Source organism: Hemiscyllium ocellatum, chromosome 20 (genome assembly GCF_020745735.1).
Source record: "Hemiscyllium ocellatum isolate sHemOce1 chromosome 20, sHemOce1.pat.X.cur, whole genome shotgun sequence".
Taxonomy (NCBI): Eukaryota; Metazoa; Chordata; class Chondrichthyes; order Orectolobiformes; family Hemiscylliidae; genus Hemiscyllium; species Hemiscyllium ocellatum.
This window is the reverse complement of record NC_083420.1, coordinates 14576422-14600406: the sequence shown is the minus strand read 5'-3', so window position 1 is coordinate 14600406 and position 23985 is coordinate 14576422. Positions and strand designations below refer to the sequence as shown.

Genomic DNA, 23985 nt, shown 5'->3' with positions numbered 1-23985 from the left:
GATATTGGATAATTGAAAAGTGTTGGGTGGGGGGCAGGGGAAGGAGAGGGAGAGTCCAGACATTGCAGAGCAGCAGAGGTTTAAGATCTACCCTATTGGGAGAAGATGGATTTCTGAGACTGGGAGAGCAAATCACGTTTACCTTTTGAAAAAGGCAGTCCCATCTTGACCTGTTTGCTCATGTTTCTCATTCTCATTCTCATCCTACTCTCAGCTCCCATTCTCACTATTTCAGCTGCTCCTCTGTCCTGGCCTCCTATCAATAATCCTTTTATCGGCTTATCCCTTTCATATCTCTCTCTCTCTCTGAGCTCTGTCTCCACCTATCTACTAACCTCCTCCCTTCACCCTCAACTGTGTTCTCCAGCGTAAAATACCACATTTTCCTCGCTACTATCAGTTCTGATCCAAGATGTTAACTCTGCTTTCTCCCCCCAGGTGCTATCAGACCTGCTGAGTTTCGCCAGCAATTTCCGTTTTTGGTTCCTCTTTATCAACATTTGCTAAAACGCTGAGGTTTTGGTGAGGGAGGCCTTTAAATGTTGAAACCAGGTGATCACACATTGTTCAATGTTATTTACTACTCAGGTGACATTCCTTTTCCAAGTCTAAACTGGACGCAAGCTGTGTCGGAGGTGAATGGTTGGGATGCGTGGTTCTTAATGCAAGAAGACCTGGATAGCAAACTAAGCACCATTCTGAATTGTAAGCACATGAAGATATTGTGGGAAAATGCTGGGAAGCCACAGCCTGAAGACGAGGACCTACTAGCATCCATCAAACGGGTGACCACTGACTTTCTGGCAAGGCCAGTTACGATTGGATTCGCCCTGCACCGTTTTGGCATTGACCCCTGTGAGAGGCCCATCACCATTCACATTGTTGGTGCCTCTCACACAGAGACCCTTAACGCCAGGCGTACGGATTATGATGAGCTGACTCGTATGTTTCCACACAACGATGGCATCGAGGTGGTCATGATTGGGCCTGAGGTTGTGGCAGGGCCAACTCTCTGGCCTCCCTTGGAGACCTACGCAGGCAGGAAGCGGGTGTATCTGAGCGGCTGGAAGGGGCTGTACCACGTGTACTGGGAGACAATGGTGGAGCCAGGACGTGCTGCCCGGCCTAGTCTGGTGGTAGGATTTCATCCAGGTGAGCCACCAATTCAATTCCGACAAAAGAAAACTGACCGTCAAAGGGACATTGTCAGCTCAAAGAAAACCTTTTGCCTAACATGTTTCCCTTTACCAGTACAGATCCAATAACATCCATTACCACATCTCTATGGGATCGAGCATCATGGGGGGTCAACAGCACTGAAAGAAAAATCCTACAGCTTGTCAAGTCTGTGCAAAACAACTACCTGATAATTCTCATCCCATTTTCCAACACTTGAACGACAGTCCTGTTTGTATTGGCATCACAAATGCACATCTAAATACGTTGTGAATGTATTGAGGGTTTTTACCTCTCCCAGGCAATGAATTCCAGATTCCCCCCACCCTCACATCTCCTCTAAACCCATCGCACCTTCCTTAAACCCATAGCCCCTGCTCATTGATCCCTCCACTATGGGGAAATGTTTCTTCCTATCGACACTGCCTATATCCCTCATAAGTTTATATATATCTCAAATCGTGTCTCCCCCACAGCCCAGCAGTACTCTATGCTCCAAGGAAAGCAACCCCAGTCTGTCCAATCTCGCTTCATAATTAAAACTCTCCAGCCTAGGGAACATTGCTGGTAAATCTTCTCTGCATCCTCTCCAGTGAAAAACATCCCTCCTAGAATGTGAATTCCAGAACTGCACACAATACTCCATGTATTTGTTGTAAGCAATAAACTGCAGTCCAGCGTTTCCTCAATAGGAGTTGTCAAACTTTATGTTTTGAGACCTCATGGAGCTCCTGATATTCCAGAACAGTCTCCAGATATAACATGAGTTTGTGTGTGTGGTTGGGGGTGGGGTGTGGGGTGGGGCGGGGGTGGGGCTGCAGAATGAGCGCAAAAAAAACCTCATTGAATAGCTGGCAACTTCTACATCATTTCCCCAGGATTACCATTGCAGTTGTGGCAGTCTGGATCTGGGAGAATCCCCAATGGTTTTGTATGATCACCATGGCACAGTGTTTACTGGCTTGAAAATTCCCAATGACTACTTACCAAGAAAAGTCGTAGAATAAAGAAAGGCTGGAACTTGTTTCACTGGCGTGTAGGAGGTTGAGAGACAACCTTCTAGAGGTTTATAAAATAATGAGGGGTATAGACAGAGTTAATGGTTGTTGTCTTTTCCCTAGGATGGGGGGATTTCAAGACTAGAGGCCACATTTTTATGGTGAGAGATTTAAAAAAGACATGAGGGGCAATTATTTTACACAGAGGGTGCTTTGTGTGTGGAATGAACTCCCTGAGGAGGTGATGGATGCAAGTACAATGCAACATGTAAAAGACACTTGGATAAGTATATGAATAGGAAAGGTTTGGAGATTTATGGGCCAGGAACAAGCAGGTGGGACTAGTTTAGTTTGGGATTATGTTCAGCATGGACTAGCTGGTCCAAAGGGTCTGTTTCCATGTGTATGACTCTAATAGATAAGTTTGTGTCTTTGATTGGTGCAGATGCAATGGGTCTTTTTCTGTGCTGTAGATCTCGATGGCTCTATGCCTTGCACAAGTGCAGGATGTTCCGAGATGTTTTATAGCCAATGAAATACTAGCAGCACATTGACAAAATGACAAAAATAGGGGGAAGGCAAGCGATGAAGATGACACAAAGAGGGATATGGACACGGTTAGGCGAGTGGGCCACATGGCAGATGCAAAATAATGTGGAAGACTTGACGTTATACACTTTGACAGGAAGAACAGAGGAGCTGAATATTGTTTAATTGGAGGAAAACTGCAGAATGTTGCAGCCCCGAGGGATTTGGGCGTACTTGCTCAAGAATCACGAGGAGCTAACATCCAGCTTTAGCCAATAATACAGAAGACAAATGGAATGTTGGCCTTTATTTCAAAGGAATGGTATTTATCAATAGGGATGTCTTGCTAAACAATACAAGGCACTAGTTAGAACATACCTGGAATATTTTGAACAGTTTTGGTCTCCTCATCTGAGAAAAGGTATCCTGGTATCTGGAGAAGATTCATTAGGTTGATTCTTGGAATTGAAGGTTCCTGTTCACAGAAGGGATTAAGTAGACCGCGCCTGTGCTCCTTAGAGTTTGGAAGAAAGAGATCTTATTGAAACATACGAGATTCTTAGGTGGCTTGACAAAGTAAGACCAGAAAGATTGACTCCTCTTGTGGGAATGTCTAGATGGTGTAATCTCAGTGTAAGGGCTCACCCAATTTAAGACAGAAGTGGGGAGGAAGCTATTTTCTCTCAGAGAGTTGTGAATCTGTGGAATGCTTTATCACAGATAGCTGTTGAAACTTGTGCATCAAGGTTGACCTGGACAAATGTTTGGTCGGTAAGGGAGTCAAGGATTATGGGAACAGTGGAAATCAGCCATGATCCTATTGAATGGCAGAGTTTACCTTTGCTGCTACTTTTTGTTGTCTTACTGCTCTGATGACAATAGAACCACCCTCTCCTGCATAGTCTTTTACATCTGTACCAGGCAGGTGGGATATTATCCCACCCAAAAGACGGAACTTCAAACAGTGTGGCACTCCCTCATTGCTGCACTGGAGGATCAGCCTAGATGTTGTCCTCTCGGTTGTGGCCTTTGGACTCTGAGGCAGGAGTGTTCCCCTCTGAGCTACAGCTGGCAGTTTGAAATGTATAAAATGGGATTGCCAGAGAGCAGAGTACCCTTTGATGGTGCTGCATGGGAACATAGGATGATTATAGCTCAGATGGAGGCCGTTCAGCCCATCATATCTGCTCCTCTGAAAGGGCAATTCACTACGTGCTGCTGCCTCACCGTTTTCCACTGCCTGTCACATTTTCCCCCTGTGGCTAATAATTAGCATCTCCTTTGAATACTCAATAGATCCTATCTCCGTCACACATTTAGGCAGTGCATTTCATACTCTAAGCCCTTGCTGGATTAAAAAGATTTCCCGTGTGTCATCAGTTGTTCTTTTGACAATTAATTTAAATCTGTGCCATCTGGTTCTCGGTCTTTCTCCAAATGGAAATTATTTCTGCCTTTTGTCCTGATTCCTTGTTATTTTGAATACTCCTACCAAATCTCCTCTGCGTGGGTTTCCTCTGGGTGCTCCGGTTTCCTCCCACAGTCCAAAAATGTGCAGGTCAGGTGAATTGGCCATGCTAAATTGCCCGTAGTGTTAGGTGCAGGGGTAAATGTAGGAGAATGGGTCTGGGTGGGTGAGCGTCGGTGTGGACTTGTTGGGCCGAAGGGCCTGTTTCCACACTGTAAGTAATCTAATCTAAAAAAAAACTTCGCTTCTCCAAGGAGAAAAGGCTCAACCTGCTACATAACTTAAGTTTCCCCAGCCCAGGACTGTCCCTGTTTTTGTTGTGCGTGGAAAAATACTTGGAGTCTGCTGAGTTAAGGAAGACATTAAATTTAGTTAAGAAACATCGTATGGCAGTTTCATCTTGCCACAAGGTCACAAGAGAGCACGGTCATGTGACAGCTCATCACATCATGTGATTCTGTGTCCTCTTTCCGTGTCACAGTCACACTTAACCCCTTATAGTACAGCCCAGTGACGAGTCGGATCAGGAGAAACTGTTCTCAATATTGGGTACTGGGGAATTGGTCAAAGCAGTAACTATTATAGACCCGTTTTGAGTAGCAGGATGAAATTCATACCCTCTGGAACATCTAACTTTACTTCTCCACGTAGATGAGTCCGCAAATTGCGTGTAAAGATGCCCCAGTTTGGCGTGCTATGTTTAGTTCTTGAAGCGGGTAATTAATAAGACCCTGCAGCATTAACCTAGGAAGAACATTATGTTGTGCAGCAGTGAATCCTCCCATTCCTCACTAAGGTTACATTGAAGGTAATAAGATCTAATCCAAAGGACCAAGACACTGCAGCTATCTGGTTACTGAGGGGGAGGCTGAGAATTGCCCAGCTTGCAGTGCACACATTCCTTCATGTCATTAAATCAGCTTTCAAGCCAAGACAGCAACCTCATAACCTTTTAGCTGTCACACACAGACCAATGTAGACAAATAGATAATAACAAAAACCACCAGTGACGACAACTGAAATGCTGGCGATACACATCATCTTGAGAAAAGAATTAATTGATACTTTGCAAAAGACCCTTCATTATCCTCATCACAAAAGATCTGATGAAAAATCATACTTAAAATATTGACCTTGTTCTCTTCAAAAGAACACTGCCAGAAGTTTCTACTTTGGTAAATCAGTCTGAGGCATCATAATAACGCCTCAAAGACTTGTCCTCCAGAGATTGTTTTCTGCATTGAGTTCCAGGAGATATTTAAAGAATAAATTTATTAAATTTAAATTTTTACTAAATTTATTTGGCCAGTTTCTCTCATCGCTATGGGTTTGGAAATGAATGTCACTGAACTATTGATTAAGAATTTTGTCAGACTTGCTCCTGCACTAATATTTTGACATACTGCCTATTAATGGCGGTTACTGCAGACTGTCATACTAATTGTGAATGGGAGCAGCTCCAATGAAATTGCCAACTATTGTCCTTTTCAACGAGAAGCACATATTACTTTCCAGATTTCCTGGTCAATATTTCCTGGCATCACTGAAAAAGGACAGACTAATCTGGCCGGTATCATGTTGTTGTTTATGGGACCATGCTGGGTCCAAATCAGCTGTCATGCTTTCCACATTGCAACAACGGCTACACTTCAAAACTTTCATTGGTTGTAAATTACTTTGGAATGTCCTGAGGTTGGAAAGGCACTATAGAAATGCCTACCATAGTAATGTCATAGAATGTAGGGACTGAGTTGCTTTGTTGCTAAGTTTGCAGATGGATAGTTGGAGAAACGGGTCATGCTGAGGAAGCCAGGAGGCTGCAATTGACTTGGATAGGCTAGGAGAGTGGGTGGCAGACGCAATGCTGTGTGTGAAAATGTGAGGAAGGATTCCTACTTTGATAGGAAAAATAGAGGTGACTACTATTTTCTAACTGGGGAAAGGCTTCGGAAATCTGATGCATAAAGGGATTTGGGAGTTCAGGATTCTCTTAAGGTTAACCTGGGGCAGGGTTCAGTTGGCAGCTGGGAAGGCAAATGGAAAGTTAACATTCATTTTGAATGCTCTCGACTGCAACAACAGAGATGTACTGTTGAGGCAGCAGAAGGATTGGGTCAGACTGCATTTGTGAGCAGTTTTAAGGCCCCGTATCTAAGCAAGGAGGGAGTCCAGAGGAGGTTTCCAAGAGTGATGCTGGGAATGAAGGGCTTGCCACATCAGGAGCAGCTGAGGACTCTGGGTCTGTACTTGATGGAGTTTAGAGGTTAAGGGAGGGATCCAATTGAAACTTAGAGAATAATGAGAAGCCAGGATAGCGTGGACATGGAGAAAATGCTTCCACGAGTAGGAGAGACTAGGACTCAAGGGCACAGCCTCAGAGTGAAGGGACGTCCCTTTAGAACTGAGATGAAGAGGAATTTCTTGAGCCTGAGGGTGGTGAATCTATGGCACAGATTGCTGCAGAACGTTGCTGTGGCTTTTTTTTAAAAAAAAGAAATGATTGCATGGGAGGTGGGTTTCACTGGCAAAACCATTTGTTGCTCATCTCTAATTATCCTGGAAGTGAGTGGTATTGCCAGGCAGTTAAGAGTCAACAACATTGCTGTGGGTTAGGAATCACATGTTGGCCAGACCAGGTAAGGATGGCAGATTTCCTTCCCTAAAGAGCGTTAGTGAACCAGATGGGCTTTTAACAACAATCAATGATAGTGTTTCAGGGTCACCATCACTGTATCTAGCTTTCAATTCCAGATTTAGTCACTGGATTCAAATTTTACCAGTTGCAGTGGTGAGGTTTGAAGCTATGCCCCTGAACGTAAGTCTGGGCTTTTGGATTACTAGCTGAAAATGTGTTGCTGGTTAAAGCACAGCAGGCCAGACAGCATCCAAGGAACAGGAAATTCGACGTTTCGGGTCAGAGCCCTTTTGGATTACTAGCCCAGTGCTATCTTCACTGTAGCACAATCCTCTCACTTTGCCACAGGATAACTGAGTCAGGAATCAGCAAGGGAACAAAACCAACGTAATTAGTGTTTCTGTCAATCTGAACACAAATTCAGAACCTTTCTTGGCTGAGTGGTTTGGAACTACATCTGGAGTTTTTATTTTGTTCTATTCATTCACAAGATGGGGACATCACTGGCTAGGCCAGCATTTATTGTCCAGGGGGCAGTTAAGAGTCAACCACGTTGCTGTGGGTCTGGAGTCACATGTAACCCAGACCAGGTAAGGATGGCCATTTGCTTCCCTGAAGGGAATTAATGAACCAGATGGGCTTGTCTGACAATCAGCAATGGGTTCATGATCAGCGTTACTTCTGGATTTTTATTCAATTCAAATTTCACCATCTGCTGTGGTGGGATTTGAACCCAGGTTTATTAGCCTGAGATTCTGGATTAACAGATGGGCGACAATACCGTCCACTTAAATCCACCTTGTGCAAACCCCTTCCACTTGTGCCCCCAGTAAGATGGTACGTTGATCACGAAATGGGCTGACAGCCGATCTGTGAATGGTTACAACAGATGCAGAAGTTCGTAGGTTCAGATGAGAGGTCAGGTCCACCGCCAACATGACACGATAGGAAAGTCAAGCCAACAGGCTATAATTTACTGAGGATCTGAATTATCCAGCACATTCCCAAAGCGTTACAAACCCAGATGGATGAGTCAATCTACAGAATTGATGAGGCAGCTTCTATTGGCTAGACAGCTTTTTAACCCCTTCACGCCCCTGGTTTCAGTGATATCCAACCGCTTCATTGTTGGAATTAGAAGTCCTTCATCAATAGTAAAAGGAATGTAAAGTTGAATTCAATAGATGTGAAGCTGGAAAAGCTCGGCAGGTCAGACAAGAAGCAGGAAAGTCAACGTTTTGCGCTGAAACCGTTCTTCAGGACGTTGACTCTCCTGCTCCTCGGATGCTGTCTGACCTGCTGTGCTTCTCTAGCTTCATATCTATTGACTTTGGTTTCCAGCATCTGCAGCCCTTACTGTCTCTAAATTTGAGTTCCCTGATCATTTAGCTCATGAGTGAAAATCAAGGCATGAGACCAATGTGAAGGAAACAAATGTAAGATTTTATTAATTCGCACACGGAATTTGGGTGTCACTGGCTGACCAGCATTTATTACCCGTCCCTAGTTGCCCTCAAGACAGTGGTGGGGAGCTGCCTTCCTGAACCACTGCAGTCAATTGTGGCATTCAGTAAAATGGTGGAACTTTTCCAGTGTGGAAGGTGGTCATTCAGCCCATCATGTCTGCACGAGTTCTCCAAAATGACCAGCTTCCTTTGTGCTTTCTCCTGCCTAATCCTCATAATTGGGCATAGTGGTCTTTTTGGCCATACCTGACGGTCTCTTGGCCCAGCATGGCCTCAGCATTGACTTCCCCTCTTGAGGTGATTCCCTGATGTGCAGTCCCACCGTGGCTAAGCACTTAAGGAGGTAATGTTTGAACTTGCAGCTTTATTTCTTTATTCTTGACTTAAAACTAAGAAGGTCTGCAATGTGTGACTTTTAACCTTATTTCATATGTTCTAATTATAACTATAATTATTGCAATGTTTAGCTTTTAATTTTGTTCTTACTTTCTACCTTGTTCTTAAGATCCTGTGCCTAGGTACTTGTACCTAAGATGGCGCATTGTGTGGCAACTTCATTCACTTCTGCAAGCAATTACAGGTTATACGACTGTCACCTAATTCACCACACGGATTGTTAGAAGCACTGTGGTCTGTCCCCTACAAAAAAAAATCCTTCTTTACTGAGCTCAAGTCACTACAACAATGTCACATTTAGGTCGTAACAAAAACAGAAGTTGCTGGAGAAGCTCAGCAGGTCTGGCAGCATCCGTGGAGAGAAATCAGAGTTAACGTTTCAGGACTTCCCTCAGAATTTCCTCAGATAACTCTGATTTCTCTCCACAGATATTGCCAGACCTGCTGAGCTTTTCCAGCAACTTCTGTTTTTCTTTCTGATTTACAGCATCTGCAGTTCTTTCAGTTTTCACAGCAGGCAGTGCTTGCCACATCAATCAATTATTCATCATTTTAGGCCCATATATAACAGTCGGTCAGAGTATCCATTCACGGAATGTACCGGAATGTTGTTTCTGACCGTGTCCACCACTGGACTCCACTCAGAGTGGAAGCTGTAGACTCATTAATCTTTGGTTCTTCTGGACACTCCATTATTTATTTCCAGCAATAAATCATTTGACAATAACACCAGTCACCATGAGTTCTACATTGTTACCTCTAAATGCCTGCAGCATTGTGAGCCATTCTCATTCCGCACTGGTTTCCATGGAAGTACTTCACATAGTTTTACCAAGTAGTATTTGGCTGGTTTGCTTTATCACCATACTTCTCACAAACTGATAACCGGAAATGCCAAGTCTTTGATCTTGTTGACCTTGTAATGTTCTCTTAACCTTAACGTGAAAGGACAAGAGAGATCAGCATTTTGGCATGATTAGCTTATCATCACTGCAGCGGGAAGAGAATTCTGCAACATAGAGTAATGCATTCCTGTTTAATTATCAAAGTGATCCTGTGATGGTGCTGAACCTTCATATAGGCGGACTAACTGGGCTTTCAATATATAGCATTTAATAGTCTAAAAAAATCCAGAATAATCCCTTGTTGGGTATTATGGATGAAAGAAAGAAAATGCAAATTGTTCTATATCACTTTCCATGATTTCAGTGTCACAAACTGTATTACAGTCCATAAAGTACCGTTGGAATATAGTCATTATTGTATGAAACATGGCAACTAACTTGTGCACAGCAAGCTTTTACAAACAGCAATGTAATAACAATCAGATAATCTTTGTTTTTACATTATTGAGGTTGGGGGACAGACGTTGACCAGGACACTGGATGAACTCACTGTTGGTGAACTGGTGCACTGGGTGCATCTTGCTGACAGCCTCAGCTACAAGGGGGTGTTGATCTTTGCCCAGAGCCCCCTGCGTTTTATGTTTGGAGCTTGCAAGGTTTTGAGTGTGGCTCCACCACAACGCACTCATCAGCAACAAGGAAGAAAGAAAGCCCCTGTTCAGCCAATAACACAATACTCTGACCGATAAAGGAAGCCAATAACTATAGTCCCACTGTCCTGCCTCTGAATAGACAGAGCCCAAAGTATGTTAGAAATCTGGAACTGGTGGTATTTTCCCAGGTGACCCACTCCTTGTGGTATTTGCCACCTCTACCAGTATACAGTACAGGGTAAGACTTTTTGAACTAAGTCAATGCCACCAATCATCCTTTGCCTTTGATTTATATTGAGTGTTGAGAGGTAAAGTATATAGCACCGTGGAATTTGACGGAGAAGGCTCTTTGATAACAGGAAGGGCTTCTGCACGAGTACAATTACATTACTTCAGGTAAAATTATCAGATAAAACGTTTCAAAAGCTGATCGGGTACAGATCTTCACAGGTAAAGGGACGGCTGGAAAATTGGAAGCCTTCAGAAATGAGATAACAAGAATCCAGAGAAAGCATATTCCTGTTATGGTGAAAGGGAAGGCTGGTAGGTATAGGGAATGCTGGACGACAAAAAAAATAGAGGGTTTGGTTAAGAAGAAGAAGGCAGCATGTGTCAGGTACAGACAGGATAGACCGAGGGAATCCTTAGAAGAGTATAAAGGCAGAAGGAGTATACTTAAGAGGGAACTCAGGAAGGCAATAAGCGGACATGACATAGCTTTGGCAAATAGAATTAAGGGGAATCCAAAAGAATTTTACAAGTACATTAAGGATAAAAGGGTAACTCGGGTGAGAATAGGGCCCCTCAAAGATAAACAAGGTGGCCTTTGTGTAGAGCCGCAGAAGATGGGGGAGATACTAAACGAGTATTTTGCATCAGTGTTTGCTGTGGAAAAGGACATGGAAGATATAGAATGTAGGGAAATAGATTGTGACATCTTGCAAAATGTCTATATTACAGAGGAGCAAGTGTTGGATGTCTTGAAACACATAAAAGTGGATAAATCCCCAGGACCTGATCAGGTTTCCCATGGGAGACTGATGAGCAAGGTTGGATCTCATAGAATACAGGGAAACTAGCCATTTGGTTACAGTACTGGCTCAAAGGTAGAAGACAGAGGGTGGTGGGTCCTGTACTCTTTGTCATTTACATAAATGATTTGGATGCGAGCATAAGAGGTACAAATGGTCAGTTTGCAGATGACACCAAAATTGGAGGTATAGTGGACAGCAAAGAGGGTTACCTCAGATTACAACAGGATCTTGACCAGATGGGCCAATAGGCTGAGAAGTGGCAGATGGAGTTTAGTTCAGATAAATGCAAGGTGCTGCATTTTGGGAAAGCAAATCTTAGCAGGACGTTTACACTTAATGGTAAGATCCTAGGGAGTGTTGCTGAACAAAGAGATTTTGGAGTGCAGGTTCATAGCTCCTCGAAAGTGGAGTCGCAGGTAGATAGGATAGTGAAGAAGGTGTTTGGTATGCTTTCCTTTATTGGTCAGAGTATTGAGTACAGGAGTTGGGAGGTTACGTTGCAGCTGTTCAGGACATTGGTTAGGCCACTGTTGGAATATTGCATGCAATTCTGATCTCCATCCTATCGGAAACATGTTGTGAAACTTGAAAGGGTACAGAAAAGATCTACAAGGATGTTGCCAGGGTTGGAGGATTTGAGCTACAGGGAGAGGCTAAACAGGCTGGAGCTGTTTTCCCTGGAGCATCGGAGGCTGAGGGGTGACCTTATAGAGGTTTACAAAATTATGAGGGGCATTGATAGGATAAATAGGCAAAGTCTTTTCCCTGGTGTTGGGGAGTCCAGAACTAGAGGGCATAGGTTTACGGTGAAAGGGGAAAGATATAAAAGAGACCTAAGGGGCAACTTTTTCATGCAGAGGGTGGTACGTGTATGGAATGAGCTGCCAGAAGAAATGGTGGAGGCTGGTACAATTGCAACATTTAAGATGCATTTGGATGGGTATATGAATAGGAAGGGTTTGGAGGGATGTGGGGCGGGTGCTGGCAGGTGGGGCTAGATTAGGTTGGGATATCTGTTCGGCATGGATGGGTTGGACCGAAGGGTCTGTTTCCATGCTGTACATCTCTATGACTCTATGAGGTCCACCCTAGAACTCTGTGGAAAACAAAGAAGTGATTGCTGGGCTCTTGCTGAGATATTTGTATCATCGGTAGTCACAGGTGAGGTGCCGGAAGACTGGAGGTTGGCTAACATGGTGCCACTATTTAAGAAAGGTGGTAAGGACAAGCCAGGGAACTATAGACCAGTGAGCCTGATGTTGCTGGTGGGCAAGTTGTTGGAGGGAATTCTGAGGGACATGATGTAAATGTATTTGGAAAGGCAAGGACTGATTAGGGATAGTCAATATGGCTTTGTACATTGGAAATCATGTCTCACAAACTTTTCTGAAGAAGTAACAAAGAAGATTGAGGGCAGAACGGTAGATTTGATCTATATGGACTTCAGTAAGGTGTTCGACAAGGTTCGTCATGGGTGACTGGTTAGGAAGGTTAACTCTCATGGAGTACAGAGAGAACTAGCCATTTGGATACAGAACCGGCTCAAAGGTAGAAGACAGAGGGTGGTGGTGGAGGGATGTTTTTCAGGCTGGAGGCCTGTGACCAGTGGAGTGCCACAAGGATCGGTGCTGAGTCCACTACTTTGCGTCATTTATGTAAATGATTTGGATTTGAACTTAAGAGGTATAGTTAGTAAGTTTGCAGATGATACCACAATTGAAGGTGTAGTGGACAGTGAAGAAGGTTACATCAGATTACAACTGGATCTTGATCAAATGGGCCAATGGGCTGAGAAGTGGCTGATGGAGTTTAATTTAGATAAATGCGAGGTGCTGCATTTTGGGAAGGCAAATCTTAGCAAGATTTATACACTTAATGGTGAGGTCCTAGGGAGTGTTGCTGAACAAAGAGACCTTGGAGTGCAGGTTCATAGCTCCTTGAAAGTGGAGTCGCAGGTAGATAGGATAGTGAAGAAGGCGTTTGGTATGCTTTCCTTTATTGGTCAGAGTATTGAGTACAGGAGTTGGGAGGTCATGTTGCGGCTGTACAGGACATTGGTTAGGCCACTGTTGGAATATTGTGTGCAATTCTGGTCTCCTTTCTATCGGAAGGATGTTGTGAAACTTGAAAGGGTTCAGAAAGGATTTACAAGCAGATTGCCAGGGTTAGAGGATTTGAGCTACAGGGAGAGGCTGAATAGGCTGGGCCTGTTTTCCCTGGAGCATCAGAAGCTGAGGGGTGACTTTATAGAGGTTTACAAGATCATGAGAGGCATGGATATGGTAAATAGACAAAGTGGGTGGGAGTCCAGAACTAGAGGGCATAGGTTTAAGGTGAGAGGTGACAGATATAAAAGAGACTTAAGGGGCAACTTTTTCATGCAGCGGGTGGTACGTGCATGGAATGAGCTGCCAGAATAAATGGTGGAGACTGGTACAATTGCAACATTTAAGAGGCATTTGGATGGGTATATGAATAGGAAGGGTTTGGAGGGATATGGGCCGGGTGCTGGCAGGTGGGACTTGATTGGGTTGGGATATCTGTTTAGCATGGACGAGTTGAACCGAAGGGTCTGTTTACATGCTGTACATCTCTATGACACTATGACTCTTATCTGCTCCTTCCGAAAGCTAGAACTGCATATCTCCATTTACTTGCTGTGAGTGACATCAATCAGATGGATAGAGCCAATGTCCCATGTATGTTAATGCCTTCAGAAGCATTTCCTAATACAACAAGGAAGGAACCATCATGACATTGAAGACATTGCTAGGTGTACATCTGAAATGCTTTCATAGATACAGTTGGAAAGTAAGATTAGGTTAGACCGGATGACTAATTTTCAGCTGTCATCGACATGAATAAATCTGTTGTAATTGTTCTGAAGGAGCTAATGTTGGAGGCATCTGGCGTTTTAGACTGCTAAACCATGCAATTACTCACCAGAAGCTGTAACTTGTGCCTATTGCTATCATGGAATAAACTGCATCTCATTTAAAACAAGAACCTCTTCTTGTTAAGATGCACTTGGAGGCAGCAAACTGGTCCAGCCATTCGCTCTCAGTGGTTGGTCTCCCAAAACCTGATGTGATAGGCTCCTACTGTCCATTCAAAAAGGATGGCGTTGGAAAAGCACAGCCAGTCAGGCAGCATCTGAGCAGCAGGAGAAATGTTGTTGATGCTTCAAGCATAAGCTCTTCATCAGGTTGCTCTAAACAGTTGACTCTCCTGCTCTTCAGATATTGCCTGACCTGCTGTGCTTTTCCAGCACCACCTGTTTTGATTGTGATCTCCAGCATCTGCAGCGCTCACTTTCTCCATCTGTCGATTGTTTTGATTCTGTGGTTGTGCAAGTAAGCAAATGATTACATTTTTATCATCTCTTCACAAGGTTCCAAAACGCAGTGATTGTTGTGAGCAGACAGACATTTACCACACAAGATCCCAGCTCGAAATGAATGGATGACCAGATAGACTGTTTTGGTAGTGTTGCTTGCAGAGCGAACCTTGGACAAGACACTTAAGGGAGTTTATGCTCTTACAGAGTCATAGTGATGTACAGCACGGAAACAGACCCTTCAGTCCAACTCATCCATGTCAAACAGATTTCCTAACCTAATCTAGTTCCATTTGGCCCATATCCCTCTAAACCCTTCCTATTCATTTACCCATCCAGATTCCTTTTAAATATTGTAATAAATGCCCCCATCATTTCCCCATCCAGCCCATTCCATACATGTACCACCCTCTGCTTGAAAAAGTTGCCCTTTAGGTCCCTTTAAATGTTTCCCCTCTTACCTTAAACCTATGTCCTCTAATTTTAGATTCCTCTATCCTGGGGAAAAAACCTTTGCTATTCACCCTATCTGTGCGTCTTATGATTTTATAAACCTCTGTAAGGTCACCCCTCAGCCTCCGATGCTCCAGGGAAAACAGCCCCAGCCTATTCAGCCTCTCCCTATAGCTCAAACCCTCCAATTTCCTTGTAAATCTTTTCTGAACCCTTTCAAGTTACACAGCATCCTTCAGGTAGGAGGGAGACCAAAACTGAATGCAATATTCCTGAAGTGGACTAATCAATGTATTTTCAGCCACAATATGACCTCCCAACTCCTAAACTCGATGCACTGACCAATAAAGGCATCTTTGAATAGTGCTGTGAGATTCTCTATGTTTCCCTTTACTAGGCAGTCCGGAGGCTGACTGAGTGGTCTTTGTACACCCTACCTCGAATGCCACTCCCTCCCAAGATCCCACCATTGGTTGGTCATCAAGTAATTGCTTTCCTACACCAGTTTGAAAAATGAACAAACTTTCCTTTATCTGACTGAATTATGCTTGAATGTCAACCAAGCAACCTTCTCCTCATGTTACATGTATTTGCAGCAATAAAACTGTGAACCAAAAATTAAAGAGAAGCTACTGTAATGCGGCAGTGATTTTTCTCCAATGTTGATGGATGTGGCACAACAGGAGAACTGGTGATTGGGCCTTGAGTCAGGAGTTGGTAATTGGGCGGCCATGTTGGTGTGAGTGATAACCAGGCCGAGAATGATGGGTAAGCAGTGGGAGATGATTGATAACTGGGTCACAGGTGATCAATAACCAAGTTTGGAACAGTTGATTACCTTGGCAGGGGTTTGATCTGTGACAGTCAGTGGTCAGTAACTAGTTTGGAAGTGATTACTGACCAGTTGGAGGGGTAGGGAGCAACTATGGGTGTTTTCACGTGGAGTCAGGCTGGACATGCTGATCGTCTGACTCCACAAACAACAGGGAGCACGTGAGGCACCCCCTCCTGGATCATCATGCATGACCCTGAGCAAATTCAGCACTCAATGGATGAACTGTTGGGCTGACAGGCGAAGCAAGGATTTAAAGGTCAGTTCCAAAGGAGGACATGGTGTAAGTGAGCGAACTTCCAAGGATTATTGTACTGAAGCCTGGCAGCCATCAATAAAACAAGATTTATCTTGATATTAAACCTCTATAAATAAGTACGGAGAAGGAGAGAGCCACTATCATGTGGCATTCTTATAGGATTTTGTTTGGTCTAAAATTAAAATTGGAAACATTTTAGTGCCACCTGACACTCCTGGACACTGACTGAGCCACTGTTTATGTAATGTTTTATTATAAGTTCTGTATTCGCAAGTTATCAGGTCAGTTGTAGGAAACAGAGATGGTGATGGCTACACTTCTGTTAAAGAAAATATTTGACAAGAGAGAGGGAGAACTGAACATTGATTCTTCCTGCTGAGTTGGTTGATCATGTCCTGACCCAATTTTGCTGTAGTTTCTTCTACGCTGAGCTTTGATTGTGAATATTCCCTTTGTGTTTTTCCCCATGTTTTCCTTGACCTGAGACCTCTTGGCTCTTGGCATTGTAAAGCCAGCCACTAGGTGGTGTACGAGGGCTGCTTTCTGTTGCCCTTCCAAGAGGAACTCCTGGCCATTGGTGACTTTGGTGATTCATATTATGGGAAAACACACTGCTTAACACACAGTAGCACATATAATTAGGGATCCAAATATACCCCCTCCATTTCGACAGCACTTTCAAAACAGTTGGAGCTGGAAAGATAGTACTGGTTAAGGTAGTTCCTAATCTCAACAGTGCCATTAGGGATTAGCATCAAATAATTACCAAGTAACCAACTCATTTGCAGTTCCAGTTCTTGTGCTCAGATCCCTCTTTGATCTTCCTCTGTCTATCACTGTAACCTCTTTCAACCTTAAAACATTCCAATAATGGCTAAGACAGTAAGATGACACCCCTAAACAAAACAAAAACATCCCAAAGGAAACCACCCTTGCTCTTTTACAATACAGTACCATAGATGGAACCTGAATTAACATTTCATTGAAAAGATGACAACTCTCTAAGATCTCCACGTGCCTCCAGTTTTGACCTTCAGTGCTATCCTTTGTTCCCCCATTGGTGGTTGTTGCCTTCAGCAGTCACGGTCGTTTCCTGTGGAGTTTGACCTCTCTGCCTCCTTAAGGTCACCCCTGTAGTGTAGCCTTTTGGAATGGACTTTGACTGAGGCTATGGCTGCCTTCTCAGTAAGAACATCCCAAGGCGATATTTTGAAGCAAAGCATGGAAGTTCACCCAGGTGCCCTGGTTGGTATTTATTCAATGGAGATCTCAAAATGGATTTTCTAGTCACTGTGGCTTGTGGAATCTTGCTGTGCACTGCTGTCCTCCTTACAACAGTGAATCCACATCACAAGCATCATGCTGGCTGGAAGGTGTTTGGGATGTTTTGGGGATCATGAAAGATCCCAATTCATTCTTATATTTCATGAAAATTGACCTCTTTTGACCAAGCCTTTTAATCACCCGACCTGATATTGCCCTCTGAGACTCAGTGTCAGTATTTACGAGACGACGTACCTGTAAAGTGCTTTGTGATGTTTTACCCCATTAAATGTGCCGTATAAGTGCATGTTGTTTTTGTTGCATAAAGAACAGGAATTGTAAACAGCCATTTGGCCCCTTTGGGCCTAGTCCACCATTCATTGAGATTATGGCTGACCTGATTATGACCTCAACTATACTTTATTGCCTGACCTCCCCCCCCTCACCACCAACACCACCACCATCCCCCATGAGCTCTAGACTTCCTCAGCAATCAGGAAGCTGTCCAACTCAGCGGTGACTGTTCCCCATGACTTAGCCTCCACTGCTGTCTGGAGGAGAGAATTCTAAACACTCTGAAAGGAGCAATTACCCCTCAGCTCCGTCTTAAATGGGAGATCTTTTCTCACAAGTGCTGAAAGAGGAGGAGTGCCAATGTGTAGAGACAAAACCACTTGTGGGGTCGGGGGGCGGGGGGGGGGGGAGCGGGGAAAGAATGGTTAAGTTCTCTGACTCTCGCTTTTCCTGTTAGTCAGCTCAGAAGGAGCTCCATGGAGATTGGGTAGTAAGGACATGCATTGGGCAAAGTGGAGGTAAAATCCAAGGGGACAATGGGAGAGGGGTGGTGACTGAACACTTCTCAGCTAGCAGTTGAAGGTGAAAATAAGTTTGTGTTGTGGTTGCATGACTGGGGTTCTCAGCTAAACATGGTGGGCTTAGAATTCTTATCCTGACCCAATGTTGGAAGAAGTCATATGTTAATAGTCATAGAGTCTCGCAACATGGAAACAGGTCCTTCTGCCCACCATATCTATGCTGACCAACAAACACCAAACCACACTAATCCCATTCACCTGCGCTCTGGCCAGGCAGTTTAGATGCTTCTTAAATGTCGTGAGAGTATCTGCCTCCAACACGGCCTCAGGCAGTGCACTCCATATTTCTACCACCTTTTCCTCAGATTTCCTCTAAGCCACTTACTCCTCACCTTAACCCTTATGCCCCCCGCTCTTAGACATGTCCACCATGGGGAAAGAAATTCTCACGAGCTACTTTATCTGTACATAGAATATTACAGCGCAGTACAGGCCCTTCGGCCCTCTGTGTTGCACCGACCTGTGAAAACAATCTGAAGCCCATAGAACCTACAATATTCCATTTTCATCCATAAGTTTATCCAATGACCATTTAAATGCACTTCAAGTTGGCGAGTCCACTACTGTTGCAGGTAGTTCATTCCACACCCCTACTACTCTGAGTAAAGAAACTACCTCTGACATCTGTCCTATACCCCTCATTTTAAAGCTATGTCCCCTCATCCTCGCCATCACTGTCTGAGGAAAAAGGCTCCCACTGTCCACCCTATCTAATCCTCTGATTATCTTATATGTCTCAATTAAGTCATCTCTCAACCTTCTTCTCTCTAATGAAAACAGCCTCAAGTCCCTTAATCTTTTCTCATAAGACCTTCCCTCCATACCAGGCAACATCCTGGTAAATCTCCCCAGCATCCTCTCCAGCTGTGTAAGTTTATAAAACAGTGGCATTGGGATTCTCATAACTGTGTATACTTCAATCAGATCCCCTCCCCCACGCTCAATCTTCACTTTGAATTTGAGTCCAGGTGGATTTTGATATCTTTGTACTCATGGGGCCTGCCCAAGATCCCATCGTGGGATAGTGGAGGCATTAATGGGGATCTTTCAGGAATCATGAGAATAATGGAGAGTCCCAGAGGACTGGAAAATCCTGTTTAAAAAGAGAGTAAGGCAAAAGACGGAAAATTACAGACCAATTAGCCTAACCTTGGTCGTGGGTAAAATCCTGGAATCCATTGGGAAGGACGAGATTGCTGAATACTTGGAAGTATATGGTAAAATAGGGCAGAGTCAGTGTGATTTCATCAAGGGGAGGTCATGTCTGACAAATCTGCTAGAATTCTTTGAGGATATAATGAGCAGGTTAGACCAAGGAGAGCCAATGGATTTATCTACCTGGACTTCAAGAAGACCTTTGACAGGCTGCCACACAGGAGGCTGCTGTGTAAAATAAGAGCCCATGGTGTTAGAGACAAGGTGCTAGCATGGATAGGAACTTGGCGGTCTGGCAGAAAGCAGAGAGTGGGGATAAAAGGTTCCTTCTCAGGATGGCAGCCGGTGACAAGTGGTGTTCCGCAAGGCTCAGTGGTGGGACCATAACTTTTCACTTTATACATTAACGATTAGATGAAGGAACTGAGGGCATTCTGGCTACTTTTGCAGATGATACAAAGATAGATAGAGGGACAGGTAGCATTGAGGAGGTGGGGAGGCTGCAGAAGGATTTGGACAGGTTAGGAGAGTGGGCAAAGAAATGTGAGTTCGTGCACTTTGGTAAGCACAATTAAGACTTGGACTATTTTCTAAATGGGGAGAAAATTCAGAAATCTGAACTGCAAAGAGACTTGGGAGTTCTAGTCCAGGATTCTCTCATAGTAAACTTGCAGGTTGAGTCAGTTGTTTGGAAGGCAACTGCAATGATGGCATTTATTTTGAAAAGAACTTGAATATAAGGGCAAGGATGTACTTCTGAGGCTCTATAAGGCTTTGGTCAGACCACATTTGGAGTATTGTGAGCAGTTTTGGGGCCCATATCTCAGGAAGGATGGAGTGTGTTCAGAGGAAGTTCACGACAATGATGCCAGGAATGAACAGCTTAACTTATGAGGAGTTATGCTGGGTTTATACTCGATGGAGTTTAGAAGGATGGGAGGGGGGGATCTAATTGAAACATACAGAATATTGAATGGCCTGGGCAGAGTGGATGTTGGGAAGATGTTTCCATTGGTGGGTGAGACTAGGACCAAAGGGCACAGCCTTAGAGTAAAGGGAAGATCTTTTAGAATGGAGATAAGGAGAACCTTCTTGCCAGAGAATGGTGAATCTATGGAATTTACTGCCACAGAAGGCTGTGGAGGCCAGGTTAGTGAGTATATTTAAGACGGAGATAGATAGGTTCTTGATTGTAAAGGGGATCAAGGGTTACGGGGAGAAAGTGGGAAAATGGGGATGGGAAATTTTTCAGCCATGATTGAATGGCTGAGCAGACTCAGAGGGCTGAATGGCCTAAATTCTGCTCCTATGTCTCATGGTCTTCTCTCCCCACATTTTTCATTGGGTCTGCCTCAGTAAACCGATCCTTCGTGATCCAGAGGGGAGGCACTCTAGTCCCTCCCCCTTGTGGATAACCAGGACTGAGAGAGTATTCCTGAGGGGAAAAAAAAACATCTGTCTACACTTTCTCATCAGGACAGGTGCAAGAACATCAGATTGCAAAAAGAACACCAATTTATACTGTGAGAGAAATTTATACTCATTGATCTAGGTGTCATCATGGGGAGGTTAATGCCACTCCCCAGGCTATTGTTTAATGTCGCTCCCTTTAACATTTGGTTATCTAGTGATTGTCCTGATTAAAGTCTATTGAGGGCATGCACTGTGTTAAAAGGTGAGGCGAGAAGGTTTGCAGACTGGGTGGAGGAGACGGCAGAACATGCAGAATGAGGGAGGGAAGGAGAAGACTGAAGAAAGCAAATCAAGACCTTGGATTGATTTTGATAGACACTATTGGCCTGGCAATGCCAATGAAGGATGCCATTGCTTGCACTGAGTAATTCATAAGCTCCAATGTTACGGGTTGAACATGATCTATGCATATAATTCTAAACCGATTTTCTCCATCCCCAGGGTTTCATGTTTCACAGGGTTTAGCTGAGGGATGGCTCCCGACTCTTCTACTACTGAGGGACTACAATATCCCATCTCTCTTTACAGTGTACAGGTAAGGGCTCCCAGCTGCAGTTTTAATGTTGTCCCTGCTTTTCCTTAGCTAAAGAATTAAGGGGGTTTCACACCATCAGAGGGGGCAATCCAGCCAATCAAGCTGGAGAGAGTCCGTTTAGCCCTTTCCCTGTCCTATGGTTTTCCCTTATCTATTCATGGGACCTGGGTGTTCCTAATTGCCTTTTAAGAGTATGACTAAGGGTTAACCACATTGCTGGGGTCTGGAGTTATATGTAGACCAGAGCAGGTCAGGACAGTAGATCTCTTTTATGATAACCGATTCATGGTTGGTCTTATGTGAGATCAGATTTATCAGGTCAATTTATCAAGTCATGTCCTGCCTGTAGCTGTGGCAGGATTTGAACCTACGACCCCAGAGCATGAAATGGGGCTATGAGGGTCCCTACAGGGCGGGAAGAAAGCATTCGGCCCATCGAATCCACACTGGCCCTCCATAAAATATTCCAACCAGTCCTCATATGTCCCATGACTAATCCAAATCTGTCTATGCACTACACGGTAATTTAGCACATAAAATTCACCTAGCCAGCTTACATTTGCGACTGTGGGAAGAAACCAGAGCAGTCTCCACACAGTTGCCCAAGGCTGGAATCGAACCCAGGTCCCTGGGGCTGTGAAGCAGCAGTGCTAACCACGGTGCCACCACAAACTAGATTATGACTCCAACGACCTTACCACTAAACCACCATCTTCCCCAATTTTTTTTCCAATTCCCACCAGACAGCCATAATTGAATCTGCCATGACCAACCTCAGTGGGGCATAGGTTGGGACAGAAGTGACAGATTATTTTGATAATGTCCTCCAGTCGTATCAGCTTCCAAGATAACTGAGCTTCTCCAATCCCAGCATATTTTGTGATAGTCACTCCTTTGGGAACAGCCATGAGGTGTGATAAAGGCACTACATAAATGCAGCATTTAATTGTTGTTCTAGTGGAGGTGCTGCATCTCTGAGTTACCTTGGTAGAGATAATTGTTGTCTGGTCCATTGAAGTCAGTGTACTGGCTGCCCAGTTTGAAGAATGGCTGTTTAATGAAGAATATCAGGTGCTCACTGGCACTATCCTGAATGCTGTTATTCTTTGTCCTGTTTCTGTGCTGAGGTATAACTTTCCCTGTTTTGCAGCGACCAGGAATTGAAGTATTCCCTTGCGATCCTTCAGGAGCTGGAAACCCGAATCATTGGTTACGGGCCGAATCCTTTTGCCTCCCTGAAACTAGAGCAGGTGCAGTCCGATCCCAACAAGCAGTTGGTCCACAGCAACTCCAGCTTCCTGATGTTCCATGGAGTTACTGAGTCCCAGGATGCAATGGGTGAGGAGGACCTGGGTCAAGAGAACCCCCTTCCCACCCAGTCGGAGTGACATTGAAAGGAGGAGGACCTTCTATTGCAAGGAAACCTTACCCGGTTTCATTTTGAAAATAAGCTAAATCAAGCAAAAAAAAAGAACAATTTTATTTCATGAATTGTAGAAGGCCATTCAGCCTTTTAACTCTGAAGGAGCTGGCTAATCACCCTGCTTAACCTACCTTTTGCTCATAGTTAAAAATCACACAACACCAGGTTACAGTCCAACAGGTTTATTGGAAGCGCTAGCTTTCGGAGCGCTGCTCCTTCATCAGGTGGTTGGCAGAAGCAGAGGCTGATAGCTAAGTTCGGAATCTATGGGGACGGCCTCAACCGGGACATTGAGTTCGTGTCACACTACAGGTGACCTCACTGCACTACACACACACACACACACACACACACACACGAGCACACACATACAGAGACACATACAATGACACACAGAGACACACACTGACACACATACAGGCACACATAGACACACACGTTGACACACAGAGACACAGACAAATACACGCACACACACAGAGGTACACACAAGCACAACAAACAAAGACACACACAGACACACATACACTGACATACAGACACACACAAGCACACACACACACACATAGACACATACACACAGAGACACACACACTGACACACAGAGACACACACTGACACACACAGGCACACATAGACACCCACGCTGACACACAGAGACACAGACAGACACACGCACACACAGAGATGCACACAGACACACAGAGGCACAGACATTTCTTCAGTGTCACACACCCAAACACACACACACACAGACACGCATGCACACACACATTTCTTCAGTGTCACAAACACAGCCACATAGAGACACACACAATCACACAGACACACACAATCACACAGACACACAAACAGGCACACACACATAGACATACAGAGACACACGCACACACAGACAGACCCAGACACGCAGGGACACATACAGATACACAGATACACAAACACATATATACACACACACACACACACACACACACACACACACATGATGAAGAAGCAGTACTCTGAAAGCTAGTGGTTCCAAATAAACCTGTTGGACTATAACCTGGTGTTGTATGATTTTTAACTTTGTAAACTCCTGTCCAACACCAGCACCTCCAAATCATTTTCCTCATAGTTATACATCTCTCCCCCTTCAAATATTTATCCAATTCTCTCTTGCTCGTTACTATTGAATCTAA

At 44.2% G+C, this 23985-nt stretch overlaps 1 protein-coding gene across 1 annotated transcript in view; it reads left to right on the top strand.

The window, feature by feature from the left end:
- LOC132825576 (putative protein MSS51 homolog, mitochondrial) overlaps window positions 1–22769 on the top strand; it is a 34185-nt gene extending 11416 nt beyond the window's left edge. The window contains exons 5-7 of the mRNA XM_060840955.1: window positions 589–1152; window positions 21288–21381; window positions 22532–22769. Of these exons, the coding sequence (XP_060696938.1) occupies window positions 589–1152; window positions 21288–21381; window positions 22532–22769 (896 nt within the window). The remainder of the gene's footprint in view (window positions 1–588; window positions 1153–21287; window positions 21382–22531) is intronic.
- The last annotated feature ends 1216 nt before the right edge of the window (window positions 22770–23985 follow it).